General features: G+C 40.1%; 1 protein-coding gene across 2 annotated transcripts in view; it reads right to left on the bottom strand.

Moving 5' to 3' along the window:
- lrba (LPS-responsive vesicle trafficking, beach and anchor containing) overlaps window positions 1-25,351 on the bottom strand; it is an 849,775-nt gene that overhangs the window by 720,765 nt on the left and 103,659 nt on the right. For both annotated transcript variants that reach the window (XM_063046460.1, XM_063046459.1), the window contains exons 15-19: window positions 22,170-22,232; window positions 18,842-18,939; window positions 2,555-2,647; window positions 2,192-2,300; window positions 637-718 (exon numbers count right to left, since the gene is read on the bottom strand). In XM_063046460.1, the coding sequence (XP_062902530.1) occupies window positions 637-718; window positions 2,192-2,300; window positions 2,555-2,647; window positions 18,842-18,939; window positions 22,170-22,232 (445 nt within the window). The remainder of the gene's footprint in view (window positions 1-636; window positions 719-2,191; window positions 2,301-2,554; window positions 2,648-18,841; window positions 18,940-22,169; window positions 22,233-25,351) is intronic.

A 25,351-nucleotide genomic window follows, 5' to 3' on the forward strand; every position in this document is an offset into this window, starting at 1 on the left:
CCACAGATTCCAGGAACCAATCATTCTTTATTAAACTCCCTTATCTTTAGTACTTAACCTGGGAAACATCAATCTACCTTGTCCATGCCTCTCAATTTTATATATTTCTAACAGAATGTATCCAATACTGCTGTTCGTGGCCTATAGACATTGGTCTGCAGAGCATAAGGCTGATCATAATCAATGTTCAAGAAAACATCGAATATGCAGTACCTTCACTAACTCATCACATATAAAGAATTATCTATGTGCTGTGGTAGCCCTGTATGGGCACATCTGCTTCTCAGATCTCATCAGAAAATTTGCTCTGTTATTTCTTTTTGAATAAATATATACATTTGCAGCCTTACTTTGCTGGCTCAAAACTCGTGAGAATATCTCAAATATTACAACAAGCTTCTTCTAACTTGTCAATTACTTCCTTGCATTCTCGGATGATGCCATCAGGTGTGTGCCTTTTCCACTTTAAACTCCAGCAAAACAGTTTAAACTTTCCGTTCTACAATTTAATTCAATGTAATAAAGCAGTTTTTTTTTAACTGCTATCTTAGAACTTACTGTTTCACAAGGAAAGACACCTCATGAGGAATGGTCGAGATGCTAAGAAATTTTTAACTAAACATAAATGGTGCTTACGTGGGTTTTGGATCTTCACTGATGAATCTGGGTCAGGATGCTGCTTGTGCACAACTTGAGTACAAATTTGTTCAGTCAGGATCTTAAAAATTTAAAGTTCAAGTACAAACAAATTGTTAGCTAAACTAAACCATCTTCAATACACTTTATCTTCAGATTTTATAATCTATATAAAATTTCCAAAATGAGAACCTTGTAAATAATTCAGTTTTAACTTTTACGTGGAGAACAATATCAATATGTATAATGCTCACAAACAAAAGGGACAACAAGAGATCAGGGAATTCTGACATAATAATCATGAACAAATCTGAAAAACTACATCAAATTTCAAATAAGAGCCAAAACTAATTCATGATCATATTCATCCCCATTTTTCTATAGTGTTGTATATCAAAACAAAACAATAAACAAAGCTCTTAGTTTTCCACAAACACCAAATATTTCACCTACAACTAAATTAAGCCTGCCCTTCCAAAAAATTTGCCAATTGCAAGTTTGTTACTTCCTAACATACAAACTAGTTGCCAAGCAGTGACATATCAACATACACAAGACTGATGTAGATTTGTACTTGTCACTTTTTCAGATGTGAAGCTTTTAATTTTAGCCATAATGCCACAGGCACAAAACAAAAACTGTGATCATCTATTTAAAAGTCTATTAAATTGAAAGGAAAAATCACTTCCGAATCTTACTTTACATTTTTATAAAGAGATATTGATGACAAAACAGAATCGGGGAAATAAGAGGAAAGAAACAAAACTGCAAAATATGGTGTAGAAATATGGGAGACACAAGAACATAAGTAACTAGATCTTAACTTCCTCCAAATTCCTTATTCTTGGTATCTGCAAATTTAAGATTTAATGGCCACAAATCAGAAACACAATAAGCCTTGCCTGGTTTTCCAAACTTTTCTATCATTTAACAATATGCCACTTCCCCCAGTGCAACTTTAATAGCCGTAACTAAAGTAAATGCATTCAACTTAAAGCCACAATATACAACTTAGAAAACTCATATTATGGATCAATCTTTAAATTAATGAAAAAGGAGCAAAACAGGTGATAATACAAATACTTTCCAATATAAATGCACAACTCAAGACAAAAACTAACAACCCACCCACATAAATTCAATCTACAACGAACTTTTATTATTAACACTGTATGGTCGACCAACAAGAGCACACCGAAAATATAAAAACATTAATACTATTAAAGTAAAATAGGATAGTGCACAAAATCTCCCAGGGTTATTTAAATACCCTACCATCCTACTTCAATTTGTGAAGAATGATTATCCCATGTTAAAAAAAAAACCATAATACAGCTAAATGGAGTTGAAAAGAAAATATAATGCACAATTCATTTATTTGTTACAGTCGCATTAACAATGCATTTGCTTAACTGTAATATCTTATAAAACAAACCATTCATTAAAAAACACTGGCAAGAATAATTAAATTGACATTTGCTGTTGACAAAAAACTTAAATCTATTCCAAGTATGTCTACATTATTCAAGTATTGCTTTGATTAGTTGATGCTCACCTCAAATAAAGCATTGTATGTTGTCATGGTAATTATGTTGGTGTGCAACATCAACCTCTCTGCCAACAAAGAGAACAAACCATGTCCAAGCATGACTTCAGCCTTGCGCCTAGAACAGAAAGTAATTCTTTTAAAAGTCACAAAGTTCCAGTTAAAAACAGTCCCAGCCTAAATATAAATCTCTCTCAAATTCCTATAACTAATGGATTATAATGCAAAAACTGAATAGTGGACAAAGTTATTTCGAAATAAATCCTATCCAGATTGTAAAACGTAAAACATTTTTTAAACAGGCTAAAAGGATACAGTATTTATGACTAATTAATTGAGTAAATAGGTTAAATAAAATTTACTTTCACATACTTTGGGGCAAGATGTTTTAGAAAGTAACCCATCACTTTCAATGCTTGCACTCTTATCCCTTCATTTTTTGAAGCCAGCAGTTTATAGATGATTCTGTAAAAATACAACACAAGTCTGAAAAGAATCAAGAGTTAATAGATTTAAAATCAAGAAATCATAGCTCATATCTTAAAATCTTAGCCATTCCTCGGCCAAAATGTTTTCAGCACTGCATCATGTTAAGGAGACGTTAAACAGTTCCTTAGAGGAAGAGAGAGCTGGAAGGCAAAGGAAACACTGAAAGCTCACAATGGTGGTGTAACTGAAATCATAAAAGCACAAGCAGTCATGACTGAAGGAATGCAGAGATCCAGGATGATTGCCAGGATTGAGGAGATTACATAAATTTCAGGTTCAAGGATAGGGGATGATGCAAGGCAGCAGAATAATGATAATACACAAAGAAAATTCTAAAATCAAATCACTGCCAGACCAGAAGTCAGTGTAAAATAGCTAGCAATAAGCAAGCTCAATTATACTTGTTAGGATAAGAACAGCAAAACTTTGGTTAAGTACAATTTGTTGGCCATCCTGCTATGAAGATAGATGTCATTCAGAAATTTGTGCTTGTGATCTGGCCTGACATTTCAGTGCAGTAATAAGAGAGTTCTAAAATGATAGGAAGTATATACACAGGTATATGGAGGAATTTAAGGTGGGGGGTTATATGGGAGGCAGGGTTTGAGGGTCGGCACATTGTGGGCTGAAGGGCCTGTAATGTGCTGTACTATTCTATGGTCTATGTTCTTTACTGAGATACTGAGCTAATGTAAAGTCATCACCGAATGAACACAGTACAAGTACACTCAGACCCTGCATAGCACTGATTTGTTGGAACATAGTTATTCATTTCTTTATTGGAATTTTTTTAAATGACAAAATCATTCTAAACACTTAAAAATTATCAGGAACATTTGTCATTACAGTAAACATTTAATCAGCCAATGAAAACGCTTTACATACACTCTGAGCCACTCACTGCCTCCCCCACATGCGTAAACGTTCTTACTCCCTCACCAACTTATTCCCTTTTTTCCCCCACCCAAAGTGTTTGGAAAATTGGCTGCAACTTCCACTGAGGATAGTACATCTAAGATGTCTCGAAAAAGCATTAGCATGGACGTGACTGCAAGTAATATGGCGTGAGGATGTTAATAATGGTGATGTTCAAGAGTTAACTGCATTCTCATGGTGACAGCCTTAATAACGTACAGCAATGCATCCTGGATGGAGAAGAGGAAACATCATCAAGAGACCTCATCACAAAATTCCTCAGCACCAGCATCACCACAATCACACAGATCATGGACCATGCAAAGAGGTGTTCTCAACATGATTTCTTGCTACCGAGAACTGTTTCATGAGAGGAAACTTAAGAAAAGGCAGTGAAATATTGATGCCTGCTTGAAGAAGCTCACAGCCTGGTCTCTCCTCTAAGGCATAACCACCACCCGCTTCACTCCGCTGCTGCTGCAATGTATTGCTGCTCCATGGATGTACAGGTTAGGCCTACTTGCATGTTCGTCACTCCATGAATTACTATATTATATATAAAACATCATGCACCTCAGGTTGGATTTTTTTTTAATCAGGCATTCATGTCCATTTACATAATGTTATAATGATCCCAAATAGCGCCGATTTACATAGTACTCCACCTCCGAGGAACTCATCCTCAGCATTAAGCAGGATCTGTGTAGTTTATACTAGTGTAGTCTGAGTGTAATATCAAAAACATGAGAACAAGACTCCTTCATAGTGAGACCTTAATTTGTGGGAATATTTAAATGATGGGGACAAGTGAAGTTATCCCCTTTGTTTCAGGACCCTGATGGTTGAAAGGTAATAACTGTTATTGAATCTAGTGATCCAGGTCCTGAGGTTCCTCTACCTTTTTCCTGATGGCAGCAGTGAGAAGAGAGCATAGCCTTGTTGGTGGCGGGTCTCTGATGGTGCTTCCCGCATTTCGTGTAGATGTGTTCAATAGCGGGGAGGGCATTACTGGGCCATATCCACTACTTTTTGTAGGATTTTCTATTCAAGAGTATTAGTGTTTCCATAACATGCTGTGATGCAGCAAATCAATACACATCTAAAGAAGGTTGTCAAAGTTTTAGATGTCATGCCAAATCTTTGGAAACTCCTAAGGAAGTAGAAGCACTGCTATGCTTTCTTCATAGTTTCACTTTCATGCTGGGCCCAGGACAGGTCTTCCGAAATAATAACACGGAGGAATTTAAACTTGCTAACTCTCTCCAACTCTGATCACCCAAGGTTGTAGACCTCTGAAGTCAATAATCAGCACCTTGGTCTTGCTAACATTGACTAAGAGTTGTTGGTATGGAACGACTTGGCCACATTTTCAATCTCCCTCCTATATGCTGATTGATCTCCGCCTTTGACTCAGCCTATGACAGTGGTGTCATTTGCTTTACTGCCTGACTTAAATGAATATATGCTCATAATGGGTGGGGATTTTAATTGCTGTTTAAATCCTATGATTGATAAAAGCTCAACCAATCAGCGACTTCCAAATCGATCCGCGTCATTTATTAATTCCTTTTTGATTGATTTTGGGTTGATTGATTTGTGGAGCTACCTTCATCCCGATAAGAGAGAATATTCTTTCTTCTCACATGTTTATAAAAAATATTCGAGAATCGATTATATTATAATCGATCCCCACTTCTTGCCTAGTGTTAAAACTTGCGAATATGACGCTATTGCTATATCTGATCATGAGCCTCTGAGTTTCTCTTTTGAATTTGATGATGTCATTCTTGCCCACTCACCTTGGCGCATGTCTCAGACATTATTGCAAAACTCTGACTTTGTCAGTTTCAATGAAACCCAGAGAAAAGAATTTTTTCTTTTTAATGATATAGGGGGTATGTCTAAATTAGTTATATGGGATACATTTAAAGCATTTTTACGTGGTCAGATTATTTCTTATTCAGCTAAACTTAAAAAACAAACTAAAGCAGAATAAGATAGAATTTGAAAACAAATTAAAGATTTAGATAACATTTATGCAATTTCCCCCAATACTGATTTATTTAAACAAAGGGTGGAACTTCAATCACAATATAACCTGTTATTAACTCATCCCATTGAAGGTTATTTGCTTAAGTTAAAGAGCCAATTTTATATGTCTGGAGATAAAAATAATAAACTGCTTGCATCTCAATCGAAAATGGCTGCAGCCAAAAGGCACATCATGAAAATTCATAGGAAAGATGGTACCTTAAGCTCAGGAATATGAAGAAATTAATAAGATTTTTCAAGATTTTTATGCTGAGCTATATAAATCTCAATGTCCGTTAGACTCTTCTAAAATGAATGCTTTTTTTTTAAACGGAAGATTGTTCTTCCTAAAATCTTCGCTGAGGATCAAAACACTCTCGATGCTCAAATTACTGAAGCCGAAATTCATAAAGCTATTTTTTCAATGCAATCTGGTAAGTCCCCAGAACTTGATGGCTATCCTGTAGAATTTTATAAAATATTTGGAAAGTTGCTCTCTCCGTATATGTTGGAAATGTTTAAGGATTCTTTTGTGAAAGGTGACTTACCCTCTACTTTTTATGAGGCTTCTATTTCTTTAATTCTTAAAAAAGATAAAGATTCTACTGACTGTGCTTCATATAGACCTATTTCATTATTGAATGTTGACGCTAAGATTTTGTCAAAGATAATGGCCAATCGGTTGGGTAATATTTTGGGTAAAATTATTCATAAAGATCAAACAGGCTTTATAAAGGGTCGCTATTCTTTTTCAAATGTTCGGAGACTATTTAACATTATATATTCATCCTCTTCTAAAACTCCACAATGTGTTGTATCTTTGGATGCTGAAAGAGCGTTCAACCGAGTCGAATGGAAATATTTATTCAATGTCTTAGAGAAATTTGGCTTTGGTGTTAATTTTAATAATTGGATTAAAATGATATATAAAGCCCCTATTGCTACTGTTGTCACTAACAATCGTAGGTCTCCTTTTTTTCAGCTTTCACGGGGGAGAAGGCAAGGCCATCCATTAGGTCTTCTGTTGTTTAATTTAATATTAGAACCCCTTGCTATTGCTCTTCGTGAGGCTAAAAATATCCATGGGTTCTTTGTGAATGAGACCATGCATAAGGTCACTCTTTATGCTGATGATTTATCGGTTTATATATCTAACCCTGACGAATCCATTCCTGCCTTGCTAAAATTATTTAATGAATTTGGATGTTTTTCAGGATATAAAATAAATTTTAGTAAAAGTGAATTGTTTCCTTTAAATGATTCTGTCTCTATATATGATAATACTCCTTTTAAAGTTTCAGACTCTTTTAGATATTTAGGTATTATAATTACTAAAAAATATAAGGATCTTTATAAAGCTAATTTTGTTCCCTTAGTAGACTCTATGAAGTATTTATTTAGTAGATGCAGTCCACTTACATTTTCACTTGTTGGTCATATTCATATAGTTAAAATGATGATTTTACTGAAATTTTTATATTTATTTCAGAATATTCCTTTTTTTTGACTAGGAAGTTTTTTGATCGGATTGATTCTATTATTTTACCTTTTATTTGGAATAATAAAAGACCAAGAATTAGTAAATGTCATTTACAAAAATTGAAGAAGGATGGAGGTCTTGCTTTGTCTAATTTTAGAATGTATTATTGGGCTGTTAATGTGCGATATATGTCTTTTTGGTTATACTGGGTTGATAAGAGTGATCGGCCAATTTGGGTAGACCTGGAACTGAAAGTTGTAAAACAGTTTTATTTAACCTCATTATTGGGAGCTCCTTTACCTATGCAATTAGGTAAACTTGTTAATTTAAACTTATATCCTGTGATTAAGTATTCTTTACAAATGTGGCTCCAGTTCCGCAATTTTTTTAATCTTAAAAAATTTAAACTTTGTAGTTTAATTTACCGAAATTACTTTTTTAAGCCTTCTTTGAGTGATCCAAGTTTTTTACTTTGGAAAAATAAAGGTATTAACTCTTTTTTGGATTTATTTAAAGAAGATAGATTGATGTCTTTTGAACAATTAATTGATAAATATTCTCTTTCATACTCACACTTTCTGCAATACCTTCAAGTTAGATATTTTTTACAAAAATATTTAAGTAATTTTCCTTACATATTGGAGGCTGTCCTGTTAAATACTATTATGAGCATGAATCCTTAGATTAAGGGTTCTATTGGAAAAATTTATTATTACAATGGGATAAGCGTCCTTTATCTAAGATTAAACAGGATTGGGAAAAGGACCTTAATTTGACTTTTATGACGGAGGATTGGATGTGGATATTGAAGTTGGTTAACTCTTCTTCAATTTGTGCTAGCCATTCATTGATTCAATTTAAAATTGTACATCGTTATCATTTGACAAAGGAGAGACTTTCTAAAATCTTTCCTAATGTTGATAGTCATTGTGACAGATGTAAAACTGAGATAGCTACATTGACACATATGTTTTGGTCTTGTTCTATATTGGAACAGTTCTGGAAGTCGGTTTTCTCAACAATTTCTAAAGCACTTAAAATTAATTTACAGCCGAATAAATTAACTGTGCTCTTTGGAATAGTTCTCAAAATATTCATGGTATTTCTGTGTCTGACCAACATGTTATTGCATTTGTTACATTGATAGCTAGGAGGGCCACTTTGCTGAAGTGGAAGGATACATCAGCTCCCACTTTGTCACAATGGTTCTCTCAAGTGATGCTATTGTCTTAGTTTGGAGAAAATTAGAAGTCGAACCTTTGAACCTTTATTTGATTTTGAGAAAAGATACGGCTCATTTGCTCATTATTATCATTTGAGTTAATTGATATAATTTTTCCACGATCTAATTGTAAATTTTTTTAGTATATTTTCTTTTCTTGCCGGCAGTTTGATTAGAAGCTTTTTGTATGACGCATGACTCCGGGGTTGTACACCTAATAGGTTCTTTTTTTTTTCTCACTTTTCTGCTTGTAGGCTTTTTTTGTTATCACAAAATTTTTTTTCAATCTTTAAGATAATGTTTTTTTTGAGGCATTGTAAGTGTTGTTACTTCGATGTACTCATGTTATTTTTCCTATATATAACAATAAAAAGATTTGGAAAGAAAGACAGTGGTGTCGTCAGCAAACTTGAATATAGCATTGAAACTTTGCTTAACCACACAGTCATAAGTGTAAAGTGAGTACAGCAGGGGCCTAAGCATACAGCCTTGTGGTGTGCCCACGCATGGAGGATATGTTGTTGCCAATCCGAACTGACTGGGGTCTGCAAGTGAGGAAATCAAAGATGCAATTGCACAAGGAGGTATTTGAGGCCAAGGTATTGAAGCTCAGATTAGGTTGAGGGAATGATGGTGGTGGCCTATCAATGTCATGTCCTCTGTGAATTTGATCAGCAGATTGGAGCTGTGTGTGGTGTGGGTGTAAAGGGAGTAGAGGAGGGGACTCAGGACTCAATCCTCGGGGGCACCTGTGTTGAGGGTCTGAGGGACAGAGGTGAGGGAGCCCATCCTTACTACCTATCGGCAATTCGATAGTCTCTAGCAGTGATGATATACCCTACAGAGGAGAGGTTGACACCCTGATACAGTGGTGCTAAGATAACAACCTCTTCCTGAATGTCAAAAAAAAACAAAAGAGCTGACTGTGGGTTACAAGAGGAACGAAGACAGGCTCACCCGGATCAACATAGAAACATAGAAAATAGGTGCAGGAGTAGGCCATTCGGCCCTTCGAGCCTGCACCGCATTTATTATGATCATGGCTGATCATCCAACTCAGAACCCCGCCCCAGCCTTCCCTCCATACCCCCTGAACCCTGTAGCCACAAGGGCCATATCTAACTCCCTCTTAAATATAGCCAATGAACTTGCCTCAACAGTTTCCTGTGGCAGAGAATTCCACAGATTCACCACTCTCTGTGTGAAGAAGTTTTTCCTAATCTCAGTCCTAAAAGGCTTCCCCTCTATCTTCAAACTGTGGCCCCTCGTTCTGGACTTCCCCAACATCGGGAACAATCTTCCTGCATCTAGCCTGTCCAATCCCTTTAGGATCTTATACGTTTCAATCAGATCCCCCCTCAATCTTCTAAATTCCAACGAGTTCAAGCCCAGTTCATCCAGTCTTTCTTCATATGAAAGTCCTGCCATCCCAGGAATCAATCTGGTGAACCTTCTTTGTACTCCCTCTATGGCAAAGATGTCTTTCCTCAGATTAGGGGACCAAAACTGCACACAATACTCCAGGTGTGGTCTCACCAAGGCCTTGTACAACTGCAGTAGTACCTCCCTGCTCCTGTACTCGAATCCTCTCGCTATAAATGCCAGCATACCATTCGCCTTTTTCACCGCCTGCTGTACCTGCATGCCCACTTTCAATGACTGGTGTATAATGACACCCGGGTCTCGTTGCACCTCCCCTTTTCCTAATCGGCCACCATTCAGATAATAATCTGTTTTCCTATTTTTGCCACCAAAGTGGATAACTTCACATTTATCCACATTAAATTGCATCTGCCATGAATTTGCCCACTCACCCAACCTATCCAAGTCACCCTGCATCCTCTTAGCATCCTCCTCACTGCTAACACTGCCACCCAGCTTCGTGTCATCCGCAAACTTGGAGATGTTGCACTTAATTCCCTCATCTAAATCATTAATATATATTGTAAACAACTGGGGTCCCAGCACTGAGCCTTGCGGTACCCCCCTAGTCACCGCCTGCCATTCTGAAAAGGTCCCGTTTATTCCCACTCTTTGCTTGCTGTCTGCTAACCAATTCTCCACCCACACCAATACCTTACCCCCAATACCGTGTGCTTTAAGTTTGCACACTAATCTCCTGTGTGGGACCTTGTCAAGAGCCTTTTGAAAATCCAAATATACCACATCCACTGGTTCTCCCCTATCCACTCTACTAGTTACATCCTCAAAAAATTCTATGAGATTCGTCAAACATGATTTTCCTTTCACAAATCCATGCTGACTTTGTCCGATCATTTCACCGCTTTCCAAGTGTGCTGTTATCACATCCTTGATAACTGACTCCAGCAGTTTCCCCACCACCGACGTTAGGCTAACCGGTCTATAATTCAAACAACAGGAATTCTGCAGATGCTGGAAATTCAAGCAACATACATCAAAGTTGCTGGTGAACGCAGCAGGCCAAGCAGCATCTATAGGAAGAGGCGCAGTCGATGTTTCAGGCCGAGACCCTTCGTCAGGACTAACTGAAGGAAGAGTGAGTAAGGGATTTGAAAGCTGGAGGGGGAGGGGGAGATGCAAAATGATAGGAGAAGACAGGAGGGGGAGGGATAGAGCCGAGAGCTGGACAGGTGATAGGCAAAAGGGGATACGAGAGGATCATGGGACAGGATGTCCGGGAAGAAAGACGGGGGGGGGGGGTGACCCAGAGGATGGGCAAGAGGTATATTCACAGGGACAGAGGGAGAAAAAGGAGAGTGAGAGAAAGAATATGTGCATAAAAATGAGTAACAGCTGGGGTACGAGGGGGAGGTGGGGCCTAGCGGAAGTTAGAGAAGTCAATGTTCATGCCATCAGGTTGGAGGCTACCCAGACGGAATATAAGGTGTTGTTCCTCCAACCTGAGTGTGGCTTCATCTATACAGTAGAGGAGGCCGTGGATAGACATGTCAGAATGGGAATGGGATGTGGAATTAAAATGTGTGGCCACTGGGAGATCCTGCTTTCTCTGGCGGACAGAGCGTAGATGTTCAGCAAAGCGGTCTCCCAGTCTGCATCGGGTCTCACCAATATATAAAAGGCCACATCGGGAGCACCGGACGCAGTATATCACCCCAGTCGACTCACAGGTGAAGTGATGCCTCACCTGGAAGGACTGTTTGGGGCCCTGAATGGTGGTAAGGGAGGAAGTGTAAGGGCATGTGTAGCACTTGTTCCGCTTACACGGATAAGTGCCAGGAGGGAGATCAGTGGGGAGGGATGGGGGGGACGAATGGACAAGGGAGTTGTGTAGGGAGCGATCCCTGCGGAATGCAGAGGGGGGGGAGGGAAAGATGTGCTTAGTGGTGGGATCCCGTTGGAGGTGGCGGAAGTTACGGAGAATAATATGTTGGACCCGGAGGCTGGTGGGGTGGTAGGTGAGGACCAGGGGAACCCTATTCCTAGTGGGGTGGTGGGAGGATGGAGTGAGAGCAGATGTACGTGAAATGGAGGAGATGCGTTTAAGAGCAGAGTTGATAGTGGAGGAAGGGAAGCCCCTTTCTTTAAAAAATGAAGACATCTCCCTCGTCCTAGAATGAAAAGCCTCATCCTGAGAGCAGATGCGGCGGAGACGGAGGAATTGCGAGAAGGGGATGGCGTTTTTGCAAGAGACAGGGTGAGAAGAGGAATAGTCCAGATAGCTGTGAGAGTCAGTAGGCTTATAGTAGACATCAGTGGATAAGCTGTCTCCAGAGACAGAGACAGAAAGATCTAGAAAGGGGAGGGAGGTGTCGGAAATAGACCAGGTAAACTTGAGGGCAGGGTGAAAGTTGGAGACAAAGTTAATAAAGTCAATGAGTTCTGCATGCGTGCAGGAGGCAGCGCCAATGCAGTCGTCAATATAGCGAAGGAAAAGTGGGGGACAGATACCAGAATAGGCACGGAACATAGATTGTTCCACAAACCCAACAAAAAGGCAGGCATAGCTAGGACCCATACGGGTGCCCATAGCTACACCTTTAGTTTGGAGGAAATGGGAGGAGCAAAAGGAGAAATTATTAAGAGTAAGGACTAATTCCGCTAGACAGAGCAGAGTGGTGGTAGAGGGGAACTGATTAGGTCTGGAATCCAAAAAGAAGCATAGAGCTTTGAGACCTTCCTGATGGGGGATGGAAGTATATAAGGACTGGACATCCATGGTGAAAATAAAGCGGTGGGGGCCAGGGAACTTAAAATCATCGAAAAGTTTAAGAGCGTGAGAAGTGTCACGAACATAGGTCGGAAGGGATTGAACAAGGGGTGATAAAACAGTGTCGAGGTATGCAGAAACGAGTTCGATGGGGCAGGAGCAAGCTGAGACAATAGGTCGGCCAGGACAGGCAGGTTTGTGGATCTTGGGTAGGAGGTAGAAACGGGAAGTGCGGGGTGTGGGAACTATAAGGTTGGTAGCAGTGGATGGGAGATCCCCTGAGCGGATAAAGTCGTTGATAGTGTGGGAGACAATGGCCTGGTGCTCCTTGGTGGGGTCACGATCGAGGGGTAAATAAGAGGAGGTATCCGTGAGTTGTCGCTGTGCCTCGGCAAGGTAGAGGTCAGTGCGCCAGACTACAACAGCACCCCCTTTATCAGCGGGTTTAATAATAAGGTTAGGATTAGTGCGGAGGGAGTGGAGAGCAGAGCGTTCCGAAGGAGTGAGGTTGGAATGGGGACAAGGTGCGGTGAAGTCGAGACGGTTGATGTCCCGTCGGCAGTTAGCGATAAAGAGATCCAGAGCAGGCAGAAGACCAGAGCGGGGTGTCCATGAAGAAGAGGAGGGTTGAAGACGGGAGAAGGGGTCATCGGTGGGGGTGGAAGAGTCCTTGCCGAAGAAGTAGGCTCGGAGACGGAGATGGCGGAAGAAAAGTTCCGCATCGTGGCGAACACGGAACTCGCTGAGGTGTGGGCGAAGGGGGACAAACGTGAGGCCCTTACTGAGAACAGAGCGTTCTGCCTCCGACAGTTGAAGGTCGGAGGGGATGGTAAAGACCCGGCACGGATGAGAGCTGGGATCAGAGGGGGGAGGGGGAGGCTGGGAGTGTCAGTGGAGAGGGGAGGGTTGGGGTGAGAGGAAGATGGAGCCTCTGAGGGCCCAGGAGCTGACGGTGGGATCTGAGGAAGACGGGGCTGCGGAGTGGTGGTGGGGGAAGGGGAGACGGGAGTCACAACAGCAGCACATAAAGACCCGGCCTGGTGTTCAAGGCTGGAGTTGCAGTTGGTGGTTGCGTAATCACTTCGAATGTGTCCATGGTCGTTGCAGGAGTCCGGGTTTTGAATATGTCCTGAGGTGTTGGAGCCGCCGAGATCAATGGCAGGGGCCGCAATTGAAAGTTCATGCCTGCTAGCGTCGGGGCCGGCAGGCTCTGGAGTCCGTAGATGTAAGATCTTGCGATCTTTGCCTAACATGACAAAGTCAAAAAAACGGCGATTGCAGGCGTGGATCCGACGGAGGATGAAATACCGGGTAGGACCATTACAGACGGCGAAGAAAGTGTCCCGAAGTTATGGAAGGGTCTGGGATAGGGACACCAAGTACCTCCTCATGGCGGACAGCGTCGCCTTCAGAGCTTGACGGGAGAAGCGGCGAGAGGCAGAGTCAATAAAATGTGAGTACCTGGGATCCTCAGAAGGTCCAAATTGAGAGGCTTGGAAACGAATCCTAAAGCCAACTGGAGTAAGTTGGCGACGGAGGCACGTTCCAAGAAAGGATACATGGCTGTGATAGCGAGTTTGAGTCAAAGTGTGGTCGAAAAGTTGAAGAGCCGAAGAAATTACAGATGGGGAGCAGTGAGAGATGGTTTCACTGAACTCCCGTCGAAGAGAGGATCTAAACTTCTTCGGTGTAGGCATCACCGGAAGAGGCTTCGCAGTAGTGAATTTAAACGCAAACAACAGGAATTCTGCAGATGCTGGAAATTCAAGCAACATACATCAAAGTTGCTGGTGAACGCAGCAGGCCAAGCAGCATCTATAGGAAGAGGCACAGTCGACGTTTCAGGCCGAGACCCTTCGTCAGGACTAACTGAAGGAAGAGTGAGTAAGGGATTTGAAAGCTGGAGGGGGAGGGGGAGATGCAAAATGATAGGAGAAGGTAGGAGGGGGAGGGATAGAGCCGAGAGCTGGACAGGTGATAGGCAAAAGGGGATAGGAGAGGATCATGGGACAGGAGGTCCGGGAAGAAAGACGGGGGGGGGGTGACCCAGAGGATGGGCAAGAGGTATATTCAGAGGGACAGAGGGAGAAAAAGGAGAGTGAGAGAAAGAATGTGTGCATAAAAATGAGTAACAGCTGGGGTACCGGGGGAGGTGGGGCCTAGCGGAAGTTAGAGAAGTCAATGTTCATGCCATCAGGTTGGAGGCTACCCAGACGGAATATAAGGTGTTGTTCCTCCAACCTGAGTGTGGCTTCATCTTTAATTCCCCTATTTCTCTCTCCCTCCTTTTTTAAAAAGTGGGGTTACATTAGCCACCCTCCAATCCTCAGGAACTAGTCCAGAATCTAACGAGTTTTGAAAAATTATCACTAATGCATCCACTATTTCTTGGGCTACTTCCTTAAGCACTCTAGGATGCAGACCATCTGGCCCTCGGGATTTATCTGCCTTCAATCCCTTCAATTTACCTAACACCACTTCCCTACTAACATGTATTTCACTCAGTTCCTCCATCTCACTGGACCCTCTGTCCCTTACTATTTCTGGAAGATTATTTATGTCCTCCTTAGTGAAGACAGAACCAAAGTAATTATTCAATTGGTCTGCCATGTCCTTGCTCCCCATAATCAATTCACCTGTTTCTGTCTGCAGGGGACCTACATTTGTCTTTACCAGTCTTTTCCTTTTTACATACTTATAAAAGCTTTTACAGTCCGTTTTTATGTTCCCTGCCAGTTTTCTCTCATAATCTTTTTTCCCCTTCCTAATTAAGCCCTTTGTCCTCCTCTGCTGAACTCTGAATTTCTCCCAGTCCTCAGGTGAGCCACTTTCTCTGGCTAATTTGTATGCTTCTTCTTTGGAATTGATACTATCCCTAATTTCTCTTGTCAGCCACGGGTGCACTACCTTCCTTGATTTATTCTTTTGCCAAACTGGGATGAACAATTGTTGTAGTTCATCCATGCAACCTTTAAATGCTTGCCATTGCATATCCACCGTCAATCCTTTAAGTGTCATTTGGCAGTCTATCTTAGCTAGTTCACGTCTCATACCTTCAAAGTTACCCCTCTTTAAGTTCAGAACCTTTGTTTCTGAATTAACTATGTCACTCTCCATCTTAATGAAGAATTCCACCATATTATGGTCACTCTTACCCAAGGGGCCTCTCACGACAAGATTGCTAATTAACCCTTCCTCATTGCTCAAAACCCAGTCCAGAATAGCCTGCTCTCTGGTTGGTTCCTCGACATGTTGGTTCAAAAAACCATCCCGCATACATTCCAAGAAATCCTCTTCCTCAGCACCTTTACCAATTTGGTTCACCCAGTCTACATGTAGATTGAAGTCACCCATTATAACTGCTGTTCCTTTATTGCACACATTTCTAATTTCCTGTTTAATACCATCTCCGACCTCACTACTACTGTTAGGTGGCCTGTACACAACTCCCACCAGCGTCTTCTGCCCCTTCGTGTTACGCAGCTCTACCCATATCGATTCCACATCTTCCCGGCTTATGTCCTTCCTTTCTATTGCGTTAATCTCTTCTTTAACCAGCAACGCCACCCCACCTCCCCTTCCTTCATGTCTATCCCTCCTGAATATTGAATATCCCTGAACGTTGAGCTCCCATCCCTGGTCACCCTGGAGCCATGTCTCTGTGATCCCAACTATATCATAATCATTAATAACAATCTGCACTTTCAATTCATCCACCTTATTACGAATGCTCCTTGCATTGACACATAAAGCCTTCAGGCGCTCTTTTACAACTCTCTTAGCCCTTATACAATTATGCTGAAAAGTGGCCCTTTTTAATGCTTGCCCTGGATTTGTCGGCCTGCCACTTTTACTTTTCTCCTTTGTACTTTTTGCTTCTACCCTCACTTTACACCCCTCTGTCTCTCTGCACTGATTCCCATCCCTCTGTTCTGAACTAACCTCCTCACGCCTAGCCTCTTTAATTTGATTCCCACCCCCCAACCATTCTAGTTTAAAGTCACCTCAGTAGCCCCCGCTAATCTCCCTGCCAGGATATTGGTCCCCCTAGGATTCAGGTGTAACCCGTCCTTTTTGTACAGGTCACGCCTGTGCCAAAAGAGGTCCCAATGATCCAAAAACTTGAATCCCTGCCCCCTGCTCCAATCCCTCAGCCAGGCATTTATCCTCCACCTCATCGCATCCCTACTCTCACTGTCGCGTGGCACAGGCAGTAATCCCGAGATTACTACCTTTGCGGTCCTTTTTCTCAACTCCCTTCCTAGCTCCCTATATTCTCCTTTCAGGACCTCATCCCTTTTCCTACCTATGTCATTGGTACCTATATGTACCACGACCTCTGGCTCCTCACCCTCCCACTTCAGGATATCCTGGACACGATCAGAAATATCCCGGACCCTGGCACCAGGGAGGCAAACGACCATCCGGGTCTCTGGACTGCGTCCACAGAATCGCCTATCTGACCCCCTTACTATCAAGTCCCCTATCACAACTGCTCTCCTCTTCCTTGCCCTACCCTTCTGAGCTACAGGGCCAGACTCTGTGCCCATCAATGCATCTGCAGTCTAGAGGGTGAGTAGTTTCAAGGTCCTCGGTATACACATCACTAAAGACCTCATTGAAGACCTCACCAGGACTGTACACACCGGCTGTGTGGCAAAAAAAAACACAACAGCGTCTCTTCCACCTCAGGCAACTGAAGTAGCTCGGCATGTGCCACCAAATCCTCAAGACCTTCTACAGGGGCACCATTGAGAGCATCCTAACTGACTGTATCACTGCCTAGTAAGAGAACTGCACCAATCTTGATCACTGGGCACTGCAGAGAGTGGTATAGAGAGCCCAGCACATCTATGGATGTGAACTTTCCTTCATTAATGACATTTACAGCAGCAGGTGCAGAACAAAAGCCTGAAGATCATCAGGGACACCAGTCACTCCAACCATAAACTGTGTCAGATGCTTCCATCTGGCAAACGGTACTGCAGCATTAAAGCCAGGACCAACAGGCTACGGGACAACTTCCTTCTGCAAGCCATTAGACTTCTAAATTCATGTGCCTGTACATTATGACGGAGTTATCACACGAAGATTTTTACTCCCTCATATTGTGGGATGGATGTAAGATTTAAATAAATTCAAGTACTGAATGCTGAGCTGTAGTCGATAAAGAGTATCCTGATGTATGCATCTCTGTTGTCCAGATGTTCCAGGATTGAGGGAAGAGTCAATGAGATGACATTTGCTGTAGCCAAGTGATCCAATTTACAGAAATATGGACTGGGCATGGAAGAGTAGGCATTTCTTATCATAGTATAGCAGTGATCTAGTGTGTTAAGATCTCTGGTGCTACAGGTAATATGCTGATGCTCACTGCGCAGGGCTTTGTTCAAACAAGTCTGGTTGAAGTCCCAAACTATAACTTGAAGTGTGTTGGGATGGACTGTTTCTTGTTTGGAGGCGGCATCATGCAGCTTCTCAAGCGCTTGATTATAGTCGGTCGCTGGTTTATTATTGTGCATAAGTGTGAGAAGCTATCAATGAACAGGATTTTGTGCAAGTTAGAATATAGAAAGAAAGGTTTTAGATGAATTCATGTGTTTACAGGGTAGAAAATGAGAGGAAAGTATTGGAACCTCAGATCTAAACATAGTTGAAAATGCCACAATATGGTTGCACAGATACGGTTCAAACCAAATCGTCCAAAAAGGAAAAGAGAATTAGTGAAATTGTATGTTATTTAATACTCAGGAAGCCATTAAAAATACACTATTTTTAATATCACAAGAAGATCTAAAATTCACTTTAAAAATTTTCCTTGGAGCAATCTGGGAAGCCTCTTTACATATTCACAAACTGAAGACTGAATGTGTATTTTAGGAACTTGAAACAAAGCTCAAATAACAAAATTTTAAAATATTATTTCTCTCGCATTTTTTCTCACATTCAAGCAAAGAAAAACTGCAGTGGCAAGAAAAAGTCTAATTATCCACAATTCCTGAGCATAAACTGATTTGGTCATACCCTGGCACAACCTGAGAAGCTTTAAAAAGAGAAACCAATTAAACAAGATACAAATTAAAGATTTCTCTACTTTTAAAATGCCAATAGATGACAAAAGATAGCAAACCTCTCAAAATATATGTCAATATTCAATTCAATAATTTACCAATACAACACTCTGCAGAATAAGGATTAAATTCTCAAATAAAACACCATTAACAGAAAGGGAAAATATTAAAATAAAGGATCTACTTTACTTCATACATTGCGTGCTTAAGATATACTGCAAGCTACTAATTTCAATCAACTATAAAATTCCAGCTCCTTTAATTTACTTTGCAAGATTCAAGATCATGCTTAAACTTTTACCGTATTCCATTCCTCTGATCAAAAGCAGGAATCATAGAGCCTGGATGTTCAGACATCAGAGCGACAAGTAATTGCAGAACGTCCATCAAATTATCATCCTGAAGTAAAAGGCAGAATTATAAAATGTTCTACAAAAAGAAGTTAACAATTAAGTTAGTGAGAAGTATCCTTTTTGTAAAGGAAAACTTGAAGGGTAAGTTTTGAAAATAATGTATAGTACTGTGCAAAAGTGTTAGGCATATATATGGCTAGGGTCTCCAAGGCTTTTGCACAGTACTGTAGTAATTTTATGTATTACACTGTACTGCTGAAGCCAAAAAAAAAATGTCATGACATACGTGAGTGATGATATGGGTCTCTATTGTGGACTGAAAGTGCAAAGCGGGTAGGGAGAGGGGAATCATAGTTGGAAAAAGGGAGGGTAGAGGGAAGAGAGAGAGGGGAGGAAGCAGGAAGCACCAGAGAGACATTCAGTAGTGATCAATAAATCTATTGTTTGGAATCAAATGACCTTGCTGTGCATCTCAGGGCTGGGTGTGTCTGCAACTGCGCTACCCCACCCCCATCCACAGCACTCCTCTGCCACCTGTCCCACAACCCTCTCCATTCCTAACATCCTTCGCTCCTGCCAGATTTACAAACTCGCTCTCTGCTCCACATCGACAACTGCAGTGCCATGTAAAAGTCTGACAAAGCAGTTTTAACAGTGTAAAGTTAAAAATTAAGTCTTAATATCTTGCACTACATGATGCATAAAGAATTATTTTTGATAATCAACTTGTAGCAAATTAATTTTTGAGCTGAAATATTCAAAATATTACTCATAGTACAATAAACAATGCCAAAAAGACACAAAACACCTTTCTGCATAATTGATACCTCATTTTTTTATTATTTTGAAACAAATTTGAAAGTAAGAATAGAAAAAAAATGATATTCCAATGTGTGGCTGAGAAGTTGGTGTACAGGACAGGGTTTCAACATTGTGGATCATTAAGAAGGTGGATCTTTATACAAAAGATATGGGTTTACTAGAGTTGTTGAAGAGGGTTTAAACTAAGTTGGCAGTGGGATAGAATCAGAATGTAGTCAGTGTTAGGTGTAAAGTAGATGCAATATGCAGATAGAATATATGAGGTAGAATAGGCAGCGGATAGGGAAACGCACAGCAAAAAAAAAATTTGGAGGGTATTTAGGGACCACTTGCATGGGATTCAGGATAGTTTTGTCCTACTAAGTCAGAGAAAGATGATAGGGTAAAGTAACATGGTTTACAATGAAGGTGCGGGGAGGAGGAAAGGAGGGGGTGCGAGAGGGGTGGAGGGGGGAGGTGAGGGTTCAGGAAGCAAAAATCAGACACAACTCTTGACTATAAACCATAGGATCCAGGTGAGTTAGGCTATTCAATTCTTGAGAACTTAAGAAAGCCAGGAAGGACCTTAAGAAGGGACTTAGAAGGACTTGATGGGAACAGGAGAAGGCCTTGATGAGTAAGATCAATGAAAACTCCAAGGCGTTCTACACACACTTGAATTGCAGGAGGATGACGAGTGAGAAGAGGACCACTCAGGGATAAAGGGGGAAAACATGTGTGGAGGCAAAGGAGGTTCTTAATAAATATTTTGTTTCTGTTTCCAAAGAGAACTTTGACAAATGTGCTGGAACATATTGAAGTCAGGAAGAGGTAGTGTTGGAGCTTCTGAAAAACATTAGAATAGACAAGACCCCAGAGCTAGATGGAATGGACCTCAAATAACTACAGGAAGCAAGGGAAGTAATTGCTTGGGAGTTGATTAAAATCCTCCCTGGTCACGTTGCCCCTTGGCAAAACATCGTGGGCCAAAGGACCCATATTGTGCAATACTGTTCAATGTTGTATTTATGAAAGAAGTTGCCATGAATTATGAATGCTCCTGCAAATATCAGGTTAAAACTATTTCAAATAACATTAATCACATTTTAATGTTTGCATAATGTATATCATCAAGGCAATTTGATAATTTAGGAAGACAAATCAGATTTCACAAACCAACTCAAGTAGTAAAGATATAACCAATTTGTTGGTTGCATGTTCATTTACAGCAGTAAAATTGTAGTTCGATACCAATACAAGATTAGGACATTGAAATTATAATTAAGTTATTAATACATGGATTCAAATTCCAAGTTCATATCAGCTGCTGTTATATTACTAATGGTACAAAGCTTCAACACGGCTTACTCCAGTCCACAGTCTCTTGAATAATTCAAGAGAGAACAGCAAATGTTCATAATGCAATTGACAAAGAAAGGAAGACTGATACAGTTTGTTTTTAAAATCTTTCATGTAATGCGCAATTATACAAATAGGAGAGAAAATTGAGGAAAACATTCCCAAGTGTCTGGCATAGCCCTTGCTAATCAATGCTTAATGTTTTACATTATGCTTTGTGAATACTTACAGTTTGTCACTGCAAATAATGAACTCAAACTCACAAAAACAACAGAAATATCCATGTGGAACTGATTCTTCCATGGCAGGAATGAAGTTTGAAGTTTATGGATTAATGCACATGACTTCTTCACAATTACTTAGCTTTAACAAATTTATCAGCTAATCAGGTGAACAAACTGGTGAGCTGGTACTGCAAGGTCAATTCATTTATTAGGATTTTACCAGCCTTCTTGGGAAAAAATGACACAATAGTCCTCTTAAATCTTACTTAAAATTCCAGCTAAGCTGCCATCTTGTGGCAATACTTGAGCCACTACTTCAACAAATTTGTGTAATTCTTCTTCCATATTAAGACAACTCAGACTGGACCAATTTTATTGATGATTCCCTTTAAAATTTATCATTAAAACTGCAAGTTAAAAGCATTTCAGCATTTCAGATGTAAAGAAATTACATTAGAAATGATGAATATTTTTATTAAGTAATGTATAAAGTATAATGTATAAAGTAAGGTCACATGAGACAGATTAGATTACTTAATTAAACTTTCTGCTTAAGAGCATTTTGCCTTACCGGTGACTCTGTTTACCTTCACTACCATGATTATCTTCAGGTCAAGCAAAAATTAAGCAGAGTGGTAATTCTGCTATGACTGAAGACTACAGAATTTCCAAGGATGTGTATGTTAAAAATGGCTGAAACGAACAACTGTTAAGTCTCACATCATACATATCTGAATCTATTTTATTCTTAACCACAATAAAGCAGACATCTTTACATTTAAACATTCCCCTAGCCTGCAGATCCTGCTTTCATAAATCAAGCATTTTGCTTATAAATTGTAATTGTACAATACATTACAAATTTTCAGTCCAAGTGTTTGATTAATTTTACCTCATGCATGGTGAGAAGATAGTTCAGAATACTCTGCAGCTCATCTTCCTTAATGCCGTGATCCTTTGAAAAAAATAATTATTCATTAAATATTAATTCTTTAGACAAGTTTCCTCAACGGCATTAAATCTGCTAAATTGATCACATGTGTCAATGACACTTCTATATTTTCTTAAAGAACAACGGGCTGGCTATGGTTCTCAGCTGTTCCCCACCAATTTAAAAAATCATTTAACTGCCATCCTATTTCAGACAAAAACATTACAAACGTTAAGGTATTTAAAGAAACAAAAAATTATATTATAACTAGACAACGGGGTGACCCGTTGGGGCACCCTTTGAGAGAAGGGTAGTGCAGTCTGATGTGACCAGAATGAACATTAAATTTTCCTGAATGCTATTGGTATCGCTCTGCTTTGGAAACTGAAGTAGAAAACCTCAGTTTATTAAAGAAGAACGATGTGTAGCAAAGCAAATACAGCCCCTCCTCATTTAACGAAGGACACTTTTGATGGCATCATTCCTGGTTTATCTGCCATCTTCGTGCCTCTCGTTGTCATTTTGGAGGTGTGCAGTCCTTTCATCCCATCTCTTCATCTCTTCTGCCGTTTGTTCTTTGTCTCTGATCCTGGAGACGTTAATTTCTCAGCTCCTTTGTCTCTTCCTCTATCCTCCTTCTGTGCCTGTTTTTGCCATTCTAGAGACATGCAGCCCTTTCATCCCCTGTCTCTTCAGCTCTTCTGCTGTTTGTCTCTGATCCTGGAGACGTGCATGCCTCTCCTCCTCTGTCTCTTCTTCTCTCATTTTTTTTGTCCTAACTCTTTGATCCTGGAGTCATGCGGCCCTGACCTCATCCAATTCTTGTTCTCTCCCTCTCCTCGCCGCTACCCGACAACGTTTGGTGTCATCTCTTGACCATAATGTCCCCATTCCCTTTCCACATGGCATAATTAGGCTGACCATTTTTTTTTACCCTAATGCTAGATAGAAGATACGAAGCACTAACACCAAAGGATACTGATTATTCTTGTTGATGTGGTTGGTGCTCTCCTAAATGGACGTGATATAGTCACCGCTGTCCTTTGACTGCAGCAAAGGGTTTTATGGGTGTCTCGAAGTACATCATTACAATAAGATTTAATTATCTCTTATTGATGGGTGGCAGTTAGATCTGTCCCAATCCCGCACATGCTGATGGTGATTAGCAGAATGTGACCCTCGAAATAGAGCTGCCCTGCCCTTTTGGTCCGGTAGGTGTCGCTGCTGAGGCGTGCGCATGCGTCGGGCTGTCATGTCCCGATTTCCATGATGCCCAATCGGGTCTCAGGTGAAAGCCAGTCTGTTGATTTTTGGCGAATGAGCAATTTTACACGAATATATAACCGTAAACTTTGCCTGCATTCTGTAAGTTAGTGCATTTTAATTCGATTTAGCCAAAAAAAGTGCCACTGTAGTGCACCGTTTGCGCTAATTGGAGGTCACAGACAGACAGAGCATGAGAGTTTTAGTAGTATATAGAGTCCAACATTTGAGAAAAAGAGGGGTTTAAAAATTAGCAGTAAACTGAAATTCTCTTTTCAGAATATTTTTAATTTTACTTAAGAAATATACATAAATTACATAGTTAAGCAACGAATCAAATTGAAAATCATTACAGATCTCCTTTGCAGATTAGCCATTATTTATATGATTACTCAGAAGACTGCTGTAGATAAAAACTTTTTTTAAAAATTGGACAAGTTGATAAAATATATGCCAAAAATCTAGAACAACCTTGAAACTTATGCAACACACACAAAATGCTGGAGGAGCTCAGTGGGCCAGGCAGCAACTATGGAAAAGAGCAAACAGTCCACATTTCGAGCAGAAGACCCTTCAGACATGATGAAGAATCTCAACTAGAAATGTCAACTGTTTTCTCTTTTCCATAGATGCTGCCTGATCTGCTGAGTTCCTCCAGCATTTTCTGTATGTTGTTTGGATTTCCAGCATCTGCAGATTTTCTCGTTTGTAACCAGAAACCTATACTTTTTCCAAATGGTAGCATTCATCAAAGCCCAAGTACTTACTGATGAATTTACAAAAATATGGGTTGAAGACTCAAATTTTCACCTGCTATTGTTCATTGTGCGACATACTTCCAGCTTACTGACATCCTTTAGAAGAAAAAATGCTTGTATACAGAGCTGTTGTTACTTCAGGTTAAGTTCACAGTTTGGTTTTAGTTTTGATAACTGCTTGATAAAGTCATTTAATTTCCATGTTAAAAAAATTTCAGTCAATAGATGCACGAATCTTTGGTCTCTTACAAGGGCAATGTACTAGATGTACCAAGGACATTTCCATGCAATATTTCTAGAGGAAATGCAGTCTTGCAAGATTTCCATGTTATCCATTAAAGTATTCAACCGGTTTTTCTTGTAAGTGAAAGGAAACAAAATATCATGTACTTCATGCATAAAGAAAAATGGGCAATATTTCTGTTAAAAAAAATCTCTCAACATTTCAAGTATTTTTCATGAAACCTCGGATAATTTGAGTGACAATTCTTGCTGCTGGCACTCTTTAAGGAGTACTTTTAAATGTTATTAAATAAATACAACTGCCCAATTTTTTGAGTCCACTATTGCCTTAAGAAATTGTGTTCTAACTTGTGTTCTAACTCTCCTTCATACTTTCTTTTTGGTTACACTTTCTATAATAGATATCTTTACTGCACCAAAATATTAAGAACAGGTTCTGAGTTTCGGCCCAAAACATTGATCTTTATTCTTTTCCCTAGATGCTGACTGACCTGCTGAGTTCCTCCTGAATTTGTTTGTGCTACTATTACAATTTGAATCTTTATTTATGTGTAATATAGAAAGTATTCCAAGTCCACCAGGTGGCTTTGCTAGTAACCACCCAAATGACAATTTGACACCACCTATTATAGTTCAAGTTTCCTCAGAATTTTAATTGTCTTTCTCCTTATTATATATAGCTTTCACTTCTTGACACATTGCTACCATATTTGCCCCCATTATTAGGCTCATGTTCAGCACATATCATTGACAAATGAGATTCTGTGTTTCTATACACAAGTGTAAAACTGTATGCCACATTAAATAAAGCAAAATACAAAGTCTACAGGGTTCACATTTAAAGGAGACGTAGTTCTATCAAAAAAAAACTTTCTTCTT

Source organism: Mobula hypostoma, chromosome 4 (assembly GCF_963921235.1).
Source record: "Mobula hypostoma chromosome 4, sMobHyp1.1, whole genome shotgun sequence".
Lineage (NCBI taxonomy): Eukaryota > Metazoa > Chordata > Chondrichthyes > Myliobatiformes > Myliobatidae > Mobula > Mobula hypostoma.